The 14,035-nt window shown below is 42.6% G+C and overlaps 1 protein-coding gene across 2 annotated transcripts; it reads left to right on the top strand.

The window, feature by feature from the left end:
- Positions 1-11,793: 11,793 nt before the first annotated feature.
- LOC121080347 lies at positions 11,794-13,693 on the top strand. Of its 2 annotated transcripts, none has more exons than XM_040578303.1 (2): positions 11,794-13,212; positions 13,243-13,693. In XM_040578303.1, the coding sequence occupies exons 1-2, from the start codon at positions 12,594-12,596 to the stop codon at positions 13,578-13,580; spliced, it is 957 nt and encodes a 318-aa protein (XP_040434237.1). In that variant the 5' UTR covers positions 11,794-12,593; the 3' UTR covers positions 13,581-13,693. The 2 variants fall into 2 exon arrangements, with proteins under 2 accessions (XP_040434237.1, XP_040434235.1); XM_040578301.1 differs by having other exon boundaries at positions 11,794-13,223; positions 13,254-13,693.
- The last annotated feature ends 342 nt before the right edge of the window (positions 13,694-14,035 follow it).

Here is a 14,035-nt window from a genome sequence, read left to right as displayed (position 1 = left end):
AGCTGCAGGGGTGGCTTCTGAGAGAAGAGAACATGTTGGATAGAGCCAGTTTCAGCTGATTCCAAGATGGACCTGCTACTGGCCAAAGCTGAGCCCATCAGTGAAGTTGGTGGTGCCTCTGTGATAACATTTAAGAAAGGGTTAAAAAAGGAGGAAAAAACCCCAAACCTGTGCAGCAGCTATAAGAGGGAGAAATGAGAGAAACCACTGCAGGACACCAAGGTCAGTGAAGAAGAAGGGAGAGGAGGTGTTCCAGGTGCCAGAGCAGAGATTCCCCTGCTGCCAATGGTGAAGCAGGTTGTTGCCCTGCAACCCATGGAGGACTATGTTGAAGTAGATATCTACACTCCAGCCTGTGGCCAGAGCAGGTGGATGTGCCCTGAAGGAAGCTGTGACCCCATGGAGAGCCCATGCTGGAGCAGGTTTTTCTGTCAGGATCTGTGATGGTGTGGGGGACCTATGCTGGAGCAGTCTGTTCCTGAAGGACTGCACCCTGTGGAAAAAAACCCATGCTGGAGCAGTTGAGCAGTTTGTGAAGAACTGCAGCCTATGGGAAGAATCCATGTTGGAGCAGTTTGTGAAGGACTGTTTCCCATGGAAGGGACCCCACACCTGGAGCAGGAGAAAAAGTATGAGGAAAGGAGAGGCAGAGATGAAGTGTTATGAACTGATAGCAACCCTCACTCCCCATCCACATGCACTGCCTGGGTAGGGGGAGTTAGAGCCTGTGAAGAAGGGGGGGAGGGGGGAAGATGTTTTTAGTTTTGTTTTTGTTTCTTACTGTCCTACTCTAATTGGCAATAATTTGAATTAATTTTCCCTAAGTCTGTTTTGACTGTGACAGCAATTGGTGAGTGATCTCTCTGTCTTTATCTGGAGACATGAGCTTTTTTTCCATGATTTTTCTCCTCCTGTCCTGTTGAGAAGGGGAGTGATAGATCAGCTTGATGGGCACCTAGCAGCTAGCCAAGATGAACCCACCACACTGGGCTAGACATGAAGTTTTGGTAGAATAACTTTTAATATTATTTGTGTAAGCAGGATAGCCCTATATGCTATGGGAGATAAGTGGTTGATGGTATGTAGGATAGGTGGTTTGCTTCCCCTTCTATCTACTCCCCCAAAATGGATCCCAGGATCCAAGAAGTGACACAGCATGCTTGTAGCAGGCTAAAAGGAAAGGGCATCTGGTTGTAATGCTCTTCTTTCTATTTGCAGTAAAGGTACAAACAAGTGAAATGAAGCATCACAGAAATGTAGTTCTGACCAGAGAAACTTTGTGGATGAATCTTAGCTTTAGCTAGCTGTGTCAAGTGCCGTTTTCCATGGCTTTCAGTAGGTATCTTGTCAAGCAGTCTTTCCCCTTCTCAATCTGACTTTCAAATCCTAGACACTTCTGAATAGGAATTAAATTCCCCCAAAGGCTGAGCCCCAATAGTTCAGCATATTCCTGCCACATGAAACTCACAAAATTTATTCTTCTGTCTCCTGGCCTGTTGAAGCATCAAGAGGAAAGCTAATATTGGAGATAATCTAAAAAGATGTGGACAAGGATGGATAACACAAATTCAGCATTATGAAGATGCTAGAGCTATTTGGAACTTGCTTCTGATTCCTCTTTACAGAGAAGGCTTGTTACGTGTTTAGTATAACATACTAAATTAAAGTGGAGTGAAAAATAAAATATTTGAGTTTATAGCTGCATATTTTGCTATTACTTTTAAGTTTCGAAAAACTTCTTTTGAATTATCTTTGGTTTTGTCTGAACAGTTGTCCTGGTTTTGGCTGGGATAGAGTTAATTTTCTTCCTAGTAGCTGGTACAGTGCTGTGTTTGGATTTAATATGAGAATAATATTGATAACACACTGATGTTTTAGTTGTTGCTAAGTAGTGCTTACTCTAAATCAAGGACTTTTCAGTTTCCCATGCTCTGCCAGTGAGCAGGTGCACAAGAAGCTGGGAGGGAGCAGAGCCAGGACAGCTGACCTGAACTAGGCAAGGGATATTCCATATACCATAGAATGCCATGCTCAGTATATAAACTGGGAGGAGTTGGCTGGGGCCTGCTGATCGCTGCTCGGGGACTGGCTGGGCATTGGTCAGCAGGTGGTGAGCAACTGTTTTGTGCATCACTTGTGGGTTTTGGGTCTTTTTTTCCTCTGGGGTTTAATTCCTCTCTCATTCTCTTTCCTTTTCATTACAGTTGATGTTATAATTATTTACTTTATTTCAATTCTTAAATTGTTCTTATCTCAACCCACAATTTTTTCCTATTCTCATCGCACTGGGGGAGGGGGAGTGAGCAAGTAGCTGCATGGTACTTCATTGCCAGCTGGGGTTAAACCACAACAACAGTTGAAGTAGGACTATGTGAGCTTAGGAAATGTGTAATAAATAAAATTCAAGTTTGAATAATGAATTGGTAAGCTGATTTAATTTTTTAAGATCAATATTTCTAAAGAGATTCAATCATGATTGCCAAATGCCTAATCATTTTGGGTTGTATTGAAACTAATATTTTAGAAAACATTATATTGTAGTCATTATTAGTATATTCTGTGGTTATGCTGTCTGGTAGTAGCTAATGTTATGTTTATTACTGAACCGGATCCTTGAAATAATCTTTATATAGACAGTAGAAAAACAGCTATCATTTGCAGCATTTTTCCCTACACTGTTATTCAGGGGTTAGCTTACTGTTGGCGATTTTAATGATATCTTAGATTAGTGAAAACATAATGGCTTTACTAATTGCAGAATATTTATACTACTGCATACATTTCTGTTTTGGAATGCAATGGGGAAAACAATTTTTTTTTTGTCCTTAGCACAAATTCATTAAAGATAGAGGTTTTTTTACCTGTTCAATATATCATGCAGTGCACAAGGTCAGGAAATCCTGTCCTAGAAACAAAAGAAGTTAGTTCAGAAATGTTTGTGAAATGTATTTGAAACAATCACTTCTAAAGCATTTGACTGGAAATGAAAATTAGTATTATAATGCCCACCAAGTTCAGTTTTGTGTCTGTCTTCCTAATGTAGATTTGCTACTGCTGCCTGAAGGCTAACAAGAAGTGCTAGACACTTTATCAATAAAAGGGTTTTAGTGAAATAGTACTTTTTGATATAACAAATACCTAGAAGTATCTGTTAGAAGCCACAATTGTGCAACACCTTTGCTCAGTAGTTTAGCAAATGCAATGTGATTGATCAGTTTTTCAATATAAACTAATTTTAAGTGTTAAGCTCCCAGCAACTTTTGTCATACCTACCAAGCATTAAACTACTGCTCCTATTTCATTGTTCAACACAGTTATTGCTGGGTAAGTGCAGCAAATGACAATGTGGACAAATAAATGCAATTGATAGTCATTATTGATATTGTCACAACTTCCCCCTGGTATTCAAGGCCCTCACAATTTTGCATGACTGATGTTTCAGGAGAGATATTTCCCTCTTGCTTAGCATCATATGCCAATGGTTTATTCATTCAATTTTGCAATGCTGCCATACATGAGATACTGGCTTGTATGAGCTTCCAACCATTAATGAAAGATGTCTTTAGTAAAAATTGTACTGGGTCTGGCTGAGATGAAGTTATCACAGAATCGCAGGTTGGTTGAGGTTGGAAGGGACCTCTGGAGGTCATCTGGTCCAACACCCCTGCTCAAGCAGGGCCGCCTAGAGCCAGTTACCGAGGACTATGTCCAGATGGATTGTGAATATCTCCAAGGAGGGAGACTCCACAAGCTCCCTGGGCAACCTGTTCCAGTGCTCAGTCACCCTCACGGTAAAAAAAAATCTTTCCTTATGATCAGACAAGAACCTCCTGTGTTTCACTGTGTGCCAGTTACCTCTGATCCTATCACTGGGCACCACTGACAAGAGCCTGGCTCCGTCGTCTTTGCGCCCTCCCTTCAGGTATTTATATACATTGATAATATCCCTGCCCTTAGCCTTCTCTTCTCTAGGCTAACCAGTTTCAGCATTCTCAGTCTTTCCTCATATGAGAGATGCTCCAGTCCTTTCATCATCTTTGTGGCCCTTCATTTGACTCTCTTCAGTATGTCCATGTCTTGCATGTACTGGGTAGCCTGGAACTGGACACAGGACTCCAGGTGTGGCCTCAACAGTGCTGAGTAGAGGGGAAGGATCACCTCCCTTGATCTGCTGGCAACATTCTTCTTAATGCAGCCCAGTATACCATTCACCTTTGCTGTGAGGGCACATTGCTAGCTCATGTTCAACTTGGTGTCCACCAACTCGTTTCTCCAACCTGTTGAGGTCCAAGTTTTGTGTCATCAGCAGATTAGCTAATCAAGATCCCAGAATTTATCAATACCTAAAAAATTACAGGCCTCTTGCACCACAGTATGAATCCTGGGCTGCATAAAAAAAAAAAAAAAAGCGTGGCCAGCAGGTTGAGGGAGGGGATTCTCCCCCTCTGCTCTCAAGTGAACCCACCTGGAGTACTGCATCCAGCTCTGGAGTCCTCACCACAGGAAAGAGTAGGTCCAGAGGAGGGCCATGAAAATGATCATAGGGCTGGAACACCATCTCCTATGAAGACAGGCTGAGAGAGTTGGGGTTGTTCAGCCTGGAGAAGAGAAGGCTCCAGGGAGGCCTTATTGCAGCCTTTCAGTACTTAAAGGGGGCCTATAAGAAAGATGGAGAAAGACTTTTTACCAGGGCCTGAAATGACAGAAGTGGCAATGGTTTTAAACTGAGAGAGGGTATGTTTAGATTGGAAATAAGGAAGCATTTGTTATGATGAGGGTGGTGAGACACTAGAACAGGTTTCCCAGAGAAGCTGTGCATGCTCCATCATTGGAGGTGTTCAAAGTCAGGTTGGATGGGGCTTTGAGCAACCTGGTCTAGTTAAAGTTGTCCCTGCCCATGGGGAATTGGTCTAGATGATCTTTAAAGGTCTGTCCTGGTTTCAGCTGGGATTGAGTTAATTTTCTTCTTAGTAGCTAGTACAGTGCTGTGTTTTGGATTTGGTGTGAGAACAATGTTGATAACACACTGATGGTTTTAGTTGTTGCTGGGTGATGTTTATACTAAGTCAAGGACTTTTCAGTTTCTTGGGCCCTGCCAATGAGAAGGCTGGAGGGGCACGGGAAATTGGGAGGGGACACAGCCAGGACAGGTGACCTGAACTAGCCAAAGAAGTATTCCATACCGTGGGATGTCATGCTTGGTATAAAAACTTGGGGGGTTAGTTGGGACCTGCCAATCATTGCTAGGGACCTGGCTGAGCATCGGTCAGCGGGTGGTGAGCAGCTGTACTGAGCATCACTTGTTTTCCTTTCTCTCTTTTCCTTTGGATTTTATCCTTTCCCCAACCTTTCCATTATTAACTGTTATTATTGTTCTTTCATTTTTATTCTATTTCAATTATTAAATTGTTCTTATCTAAACCCTCAAGTTTTACACTCCTTTCTGATTCTCCTCCCCACCTGTGGGAGAGGAAGATAGAGAATGTCTGATTATTACTGACAAGAGGTAAGATAGATGTATGAGAGGAGGATGGAGAATGTCTGATCTGACAGGAGATAAGAGAACAACTGGGTCTTATGAAGGAAAGTAAGAAAGATAAACATGGTTATCTAGCCAAAAGTTCTTTGCATGCTTGTAATGATATATAGCTATGTAACTGCATGAACAGTTTCCGCCCTGAGCCTGGTGGTACCTACAACTGGAATTTGTATCCTGGCTCAGAGATATAAATATGACCTTCTCTGTGCAATACAGTGTCTCTGGTTGCACCACAACCTGAGTCTGTGCCTTCATACACCACACCCACCCCTCTGGGGAGGGAGTGAACAAGCGGCTGCGTGGTGCTTGGTTGCCGGCCAGGGTTAAACCACAACAAGGTCTCTTCCAACCCAAACCATTCTATGATTCTATGCATGTAATGATGCTTAATCATAACTACAAAGTAAGCTTAATAAGAAACACCAACAATTGATGTGTAATGGTTGTTCTTTCAGTCAATTTAGAGTATACAGCACTGGTGATAGGCACCCAAATTCAATTTAATGAGGACACAGACTAAACTGTTAAATTGTAATTGTTATGCTATGATGTGGTGACGCAGGTCGAGGTGGACTGAAAAAACACTATGTCTGTGTGGCTTGGTTCAGACAAAATGACAAAATGGCCTTTATTGTTTATACAAATTACTTAGTACATGTGTCAGACCCTAATAGGCTTTCTGTGTTCTTCTCCTTGCTTGCTATTTGCTGTTGCTGTAGGTGCCCATATGCTGCGTTTCTAAGTTCCAGTTCTTCACATCCTGTTTACATACCTGACAATTTGTGGCTGTCTTAAAGGTACACGGCTGTCTTTGAAGTTAACTAACTACTCTGCAGACCTGCTGCAGACCCCAACAATTCCCCCTTTTTGTTTTTGAACAGCTAGTACCAGGTTTGCCATGTGCTGCGGGGCCCTTGCAAACACGACAGCAACCAAGGCAATAGCAAACAAACAATACTGCCAATTGAGTGAATGGATGCCAAAAAGGCTGACATTTTCTCAGATTTTGATAACATGTTGCTGCAATGGGGCGCCTAAAATCCACGCAGCACATACCATCCAAATCCTCACAGCCATGTCCTTGAGCCAACAACAAAAACCCAATAGTTGCTCTGTTTTGTATGTACTAGTGGCAAATCATCAGCTAACAATCCCAAAACACTAGAGGTTTGACTCACATTCTTGACTGCCTAACAAACAAGGTGATTTAACTCTTTAATACTTTCCCTGCTGCTGCTCCAGATAAGAGAAGAATCGCTGCAATACGTTCCCATCAGTTCCATAAATCAACTACATCATTACACGCTTCATCCAAAATTATATTGCTTTTAAGCGCATTATGCTTATCAGCATGTTCACGTGTTGATTAATGTGGGTGTCATGGTCCCATCATAGCCTCCTACTACATTAGCATCTACATAAAGACAATTATCAACATTCAAAGTGCCAACAATATCTACTTCTTGTGGGTTAACATTATACAGAGGCAACCAATTATCCCAAATATCAAGGCTTTCAGTAAGATCCTTCGAAGAGGGTCCCCCGTGGAGAGTCGGCCAAGTCACGACAATCACACCAATATGGCTACATGCCGTGCTCACTTTATTAAACAAACAGCTCATATTTATAACTTAAACCGACCGCTCACCCGACTTTACACACAGGTGATTGGATAAAAGTCTCTGGCCACGTGGGGGTCCGTGTCGCTGATTGGTGAGCATGCTGCAGGTGCCTGATCAGAGTGTGCCGATGAGAGTGTGCTGATTCTGCGGTTCCCAGGACTTGCTCTGCCCCTGGCTGCTTGTTTGTGCACAGCTTGTTTTCTTTCTCACCCTGCTTGTTCCCAGGACTAATTAAAACTGCTCTGCAGCTTCAACTAACAGGCCTGGGTTGTCCAACCCAGACAATGGTAACATATGTCCTCGGGCCTTTAAAAATCCTTCTACAGGGACAGAGCGTGGCCAGGGATTCCTTTGTATCCTGTCGGTGGACCATGTTATTTAGGGCATTTGACTTTGTTTGCTCCACATGTGAAAGACTTATTGAAAATGGCTCAACAATCCCATTGATCACAGAGGACACTGCGCACCTTTGATGAAACATGTAATGACAGAGTCAATCTACATTCCATAACAGCAAATATCCTGGCCTCCATATTTATGCCGGGGGCAATGGCAGCATTAAATGCTAAGAATATACGAAGGTTAGCGGGCTGGGGAGAGAAACAATTTAATCTTTCATCGCAGGTTTTAAGTTCGTTATCGCTTGATGTAGATAGTGTTAGGCATGCTATGTTACAAAATAGAGCTGCAATAAATTTTTTGTTATTAGCACATGGCCATGGTTGTGAGGATTTTGAAGGGATGTGTTGTATGAACCTTTCCGATCATTCCATATCGATGCACAAGAAGTTGTCACAACTGCAGGGAAACATGAAGCATATTCTTGCTGATGATAAACCCTTTGATGAATGGTTGAGAGGATTGGGGATAACAGGTTGGTTAAAGACATTGTTGATGGAAAGAATATGCTTTGTTATAATCATTGTTGTAATGTTTTTAGTTTTTAGCTGTTTATTTTCTTGTGTGAAGAAAGTGTTAACATCTATTGTGAACCAGACATGGGTTGTCCAAAAAGAAAAAGGGGGATATGTAGAGGGATTTTTAAAGGACCGAGGACATATGTTACCATTGTCTGGGTTGGACAACCCAGGCCTGTTAGTTGAAGCTGCAGAGCAACGTTAAATTGTCCTTGAAACAAGCAGTGGGAGAAAGAAAACAAGCTGTGCACAAACAAGAAGCCAGGTGCAGAGCAAGTCCTGGGAACCGCGAAATCAACACACTCTCATCGGCACGCTCTGGTGAGCATGCTGCAGGTGCCTGATCAATCAGCGACACGGACGCCCGCATGACCAGAAACTTTTATCCAATCACCTGTGTGTAAAGTCAGGTGAGCGGTCGGTTTAAGTTATAAATATGAGCTGTTTGTTTAATAAAGTGAGCACGGCATGTAGCCATATTGGTGTGATTGTCGTGACTTGGCCGACTCTCCACGGGGGACCCTCTTCAAGTAATATATTAATATATAGGAGAATTGACAAAATGTCATACCCTCTCAAGCCCCTGGAGAGGAGCTGGTACTTGTGCCTGTCCATCGTGTAAACGCTGTTGTTTATTTTTAAGGGTTAAGTGTTCTAAATGTTTTAAGTATATTACTTCCCCAGGAGGAGGACAGGAACACTATCTAAATAACAGCTTAGTTTTGGTGTATTCGATGCAGAGCCACCACCCCCTTATATAACCTACCCTGGGTAAGGTTTTATTGTTGTCAATTTAATCAAGAAGCATTTTTAGGAAATAAGTGACAGTAATAAGCTATCCACAATATATACCAAAATTTTTGGGACATAGCATACAAATTATCTCATCTGGCTGTTTAAAAGAGACCATCCCTTAAGATTAAAGAAGAGGGCAAGACCAGATAGGGAACCAGTGCTGCGGCTTGGAAGGTCTGCTAAGGGCTGCAACCCCTTCGGGCTGTGACCGCCGATCACTGTGGCCCTTACTGGACCTCTTTTAGTCCTACTTGGGGTGAGTTCCTTAACCCAGGCTACGACAAACAACTGCAATCAATGTATAGTAACTACTAGAAGGGGATGGGTAAGTTCCCAAATCTTGGTGTATCATACAGTCTATGACTGTAAAGACCAAAAAATAGGAAGCTGCATTCATAACGAAACCCAGTATGCTCTATGCAGAAAATATAACAGGACCGTATGCTATGATCCAAAAGAACTCCCTTATCAATATTGGGTGGAAATGAAGACAAATTCAGAAGTAGGTAGATTAATTGTAACAAGTGAGGTTATAACCAATTTGAACACGTCGGTGTCAGTAATCTTTCATGCATGTGATATTATAGATGATGATCTAGACACTAATTGTGGGAGTTTAGAGTGGACACGGTACTATAGTAATCAACCAAAATACATCTGCCCTGGCGGATGTCAATGTCAAATAAATCCTGATTATGTACCTATTCAAACACCGAGGTATCAATCGGCACACCTATGTGGAAGAAGGGGATGGCCCTGTGTAAGGATACTGCAGGCTGGGGATATGATAATCAATGTGGAAATTTACAAGCTTCGATGACAAGGGTACTGTCGCGACGGAGGGAAGACACAGTCGCTCAATATGAGTGATCAGCAGACTTCGTTTATTGTGCCTTACAGTCATCTTTTATACCTTGTTATAATTAGCTCATACATATTACAAAAGTTAAGCTCATTATTGGTTAGTTGCCTAAATACCAAGCCCGCCCCTAGTTTCTCTTCTGTCGTTATCTGTTCCCACCTGTAACATTCTTTTCCCACCGCGATCTTCCTGTTATTGTGTAACAAGAACAGCCAAAGACAGTGTATTTTGCTTTACTTCAGATAAGCTGAGAGCGATGTGCATTTTTGTCCAGCCAGCTGGACTATGTCTATGTGACCCTTTTCAGCTAGCCAGTTATCCACAGGGTACAAACAGACAGTAACTGTACAACCTGTACCTGCAATCTAGTAAATTTAACTCTTATAAATTTAGAAATTTGGAAACAGAAGAAAGTAACCAAAATTGGACTTAAGATATATGGACCTGGAGAAGACCCGGGTATAGTTATTAATATTGAAATCAAAGAAAGGATAAAAGAGTCAATGCAACATAGACTGTTATTCAACTCATTTTATCATGAAATGGAAACAGGAGTAAAATATGAAATTCCCACAGTTGCTAAAAATTTATTTATAAATCTTGCTGAAAACATTGCCAAGTCATTGAATATAACTAATTGTTATGTTTGTGGTGGAACAAATTGAGGTGAACGATGGCCATGGGAGGCTATGGAGAGCAACATAAGCAATCCCCAAGTATGGGAAACAATGAGAAAGGGTAATAGAAAACAACAATGGGTACTCCAAATGAGTATAATTGGAAGGAGTTGTTGGCAAAATATAAAAAACGAAGGAAGCCAAGTAGGTAACCTGGAGTGTGAAGGAGGTTACTTATGGAACGAAACTCAGAATAGCTGGGATAAATGGTGAAACCCACTGGAAATGAATAATCAATTTAAGAATTGGACCAATGGAAAAAACATACCAAATGCTTGGCCAACTCCTGAAGGACATTATTGGATTTGTGGCAAACTAGCCTATGCATATTTACCAAAGAATTGGACAGAATCCTGTGTATTAAGAACTATAAGACCCATTTTTTTCCTGTTACCCATAAATCGGGGCGAACGATTAGGAGTCCCAGTATATGCTGAAGCTGATGAGCTAAGAAAAAGGCGCCATAAATGAAGCTTACAAATCGGAAATTGGAAAGATAATGAATGGCCTCCTGAGAGAATCATTGCCTATTATGATCCAGCTATGTGGGCAGAAGATGTATCCTGGGGTTATAGGACCCCAATATATATGCTTAATAGAATAATTAGGCTACAAGTTGTAGTAGAAATAGTTGTAAATAAAACTGGAGATGCACTGGGATTAATTGCAAAGCAAAATACCAAGATGAGAACCGCTTTTTATCAAAATTGCTTAGCTTTGGGTTATTTGTTAGTACAAGAAGGAGGAGTCTGAGGAAAATTTAACCTTAGTAATTGTTGTTTAGAGATTGATGATGAAGGAAAAGCTGTAAATGAGCTGATAAAAGAAATGAAGAAAACTGCACATGTCCCAGTTCAAACTTGGAATGGAATCAATCTAGGAGGATTATGGGGAAGCTTTATGGGTGGTGATTGGCTTACTAAAATCAGGATAATTGTATTGGGGATATGTGGAGGATTGTTAATCATTCCATGTTTAATACCTTGTTTTACCAGATTAATATACTCGGTTATACAAGGGATGCAAATATCTGCGGTACCTGTTGACCCAGAACCAGGGAAAGAGAAAACCCATTCCCTGATGATAATAAAAACAAAAGAAGATCCAAAATTGATACCAATTTGACAAGTGTTGACTTGATTGGAAATGAAAACACGAATCAATACCATAAAAAAGATGGGGAATTGTGAAATGTGTTCATTTGATTTGTGCCAATATAGAACAATGCTAGGACCGCATGATGAAATGTAATCTTCTGCCTTACATACCCTTGTATAACCACACGCTTAAGAAAAACAGAGTGATCAATGTATATAGTTCCTGTATCTTGCAAAGAACATCTGGCTACATAGCTAGTTCCTGTATCTTACAAAGGACATCTGGTTACACACCCTGATATGCTGGCTAAAACTGGCTTGATTGCTAACCGAATAGTAAGAGAAGTTTACAGGGCGCATGCGTAAAATCTAGGGTCATCCTAAGGGTGAGCCGAGGAAGACTGCTGACTTCATCCACCGACCACCAGATAGGAGTTAAGAAGACCCTCGGAGATAGAAAGAGCATGCACCATGAAGTACACACCTACTCCAAGGATCCATTTACATAAACCAACCCTTTCTTAGAAAAAGCTATGAATATGTATTAGTTTAGGAAATGTAAACCTAAAATAAATTTTGTATGGTGCGCATCTTGGTGGAACAGAGACTCACAGTGCACCCAGCGCTGTTTGCTTGCCTCTATTTGCTTAATAAATTGCAAACTTTGATTCTAATCCTATTTTGGGACTAAGTCATTTATCACAGCAAGCAAGAAGAACACAAAAAGCCTATCAGGGTCTGACACATGTACTGTCTAAGATACATATATAATTTGTATAAACAATAAAGGCCATTTTGTCATTTTGTCCGAACCCAGCCACGCAGACATAGTGTTTTTCAGTCCGCCTCGACCTGTGTCACCACATTTGGTGACCCCGATGTGTCAATGTGATCCCAGTAAAGGGTATCAAAAAGAGACCCTGAGACTGTGCCGATGTGACCCCAGTAAGGGGTGTCAGGAGCGATCCTGAGACTGACCAGCGGGTTGCTGGGGAGGCGGAGCCTGGTGAAGCGGAGTAGCGCAGTGAGCGGCTGCAAGATCCTGGGAGAACTGACACCGGTAAGGTGAGCCACCAGGGACAGCATGGGGAGTAGGTTATCTAAAGAAGATACCATGGTGCTATCAATGTGGAAATTAGTATTAGAGATGCGTGGAATTACTTTAGATGGGCTTTGGTTAAAAAATATGTTATTGTGGGCCAAAACACATGGAGTGGAAATCTCCCCCGTGACTGCTCTTAGTGTGTGGACCTGGGACAATTTAGGATCAACACTGTCAGAAGCTCTGGAAAAAGGGGACAAAGAGGCGTCAGAGCTTTTGCCTACATGGGGACTGCTTAGACATGATGTAGGGGGCTTCAAAAATCATCAAGGCATGAGTGGGGGCTTGCAAAGTCCACAAGACACAAGTAGGGGCTTGAAAAGTCAGCAAGATGTGAGTGGGAGCCTGAAAAGTCAGCAAAATGCGAATGGGGGTGTATCATTCAAGCCTCCCCTGTACCCCCCTCCAGAATACAGACAAGAGGACGAGGGGGTGGGGGAGGGGGAGAGTCTGTGTCCCTTACCAGATGCCACTCCCCAATGCCCCGAATCCCCTAAATCTGATACCGAGGACGAGGACGACAAGCAGAAACCTCGGCGGACCGATCCCAGCCCCCCTGACCCCCCCCAACATTTGTGCCAGCCCACACTCCTGCCTCCTCCGGCTGCTCCGCCCCTCCCGCCCGCCCCGTCGGCTGCTCCGGCCCTGCCTGCGCAGGGTGGAAGTGCCGAAAACCCGGATTCGGGTCCAGCTACGCCAACGTTACCAGTCACAGGCAATGAAGAAGGTGGAGGTGGTAGAAATCCAGTTTCCAGTGTCACGGTAATGCCGCGCGACTCTCGGCAATTTTGGCAGGCTGTAAGAGATGGGGCATTAAAAGAGGGAAACTGGAATTTAGCAGAACAGATAGGCGGACCGCTCCTTGATCTTCCTACTCCTTCCACCATGCACCGCATGCATATCCTATTGTACTGGGTAATGTGGCTGCTGGTAATCCTCACGTTCATACACCATTTGCTTGGAAAGTAGTGCAGGACTTGGAAAAACCTGTTTCTAAGTACGGGGTGACTGTGTTCTGTCACGCAGAAAAGCTGTTTATAATCTACTGTATTACAACGATTGAAATGTATTTTGCTGTTAAAAAAAAAAAAGGAAAAAAGAAAGAAAAAAAAAGGGGGGGGGGGGGGAGGGAATGGGGAATGAAGGGAATGACCCCAGAAGCACGATTAGAGAAAGCATGTTATGATTTGAACTTTCTGAAAATCTCTGCTGACCATGCAGTGCCTCCCATTGTGCATCACTTTGTGTCAATTGGTGACAAGCAGCAAAAGTACGAAGGTGTCTTAGTACGCATGAAAGACCCTTGTACCAGGCATTGGTTGGGACCGCATGAATTGTTAACTCAGGGGAGAGATTATGCTCGTGTTTCTACAGATGAAGGTCCGCGATGGATACCTGCTCGCTGTGTGCGGCCTGAGCTTAGT

This window comes from Falco naumanni, chromosome W (assembly GCF_017639655.2).
Source record: "Falco naumanni isolate bFalNau1 chromosome W, bFalNau1.pat, whole genome shotgun sequence".
NCBI lineage: Eukaryota > Metazoa > Chordata > Aves > Falconiformes > Falconidae > Falco > Falco naumanni.
The sequence above is the reverse complement of the archived record's forward strand: the minus strand, read 5'-3'. Positions and strand labels throughout refer to the sequence as shown.

What these genes read in the sequence shown, in the direction of transcription:
- LOC121080347 (XM_040578303.1), top strand. Translation starts at nt 12,594, where the DNA reads ATGGGGAGTAGGTTATCTAAAGAAGATACCATGGTGCTATCAATGTGG. An exon ending in GCCCACACTCCTGCCTCCTC is followed by an intron (nt 13,213 to 13,242) that starts CGGCTGCTCCGC and finishes CGCCCGCCCCGT; the next exon opens with CGGCTGCTCCGGCCCTGCCT.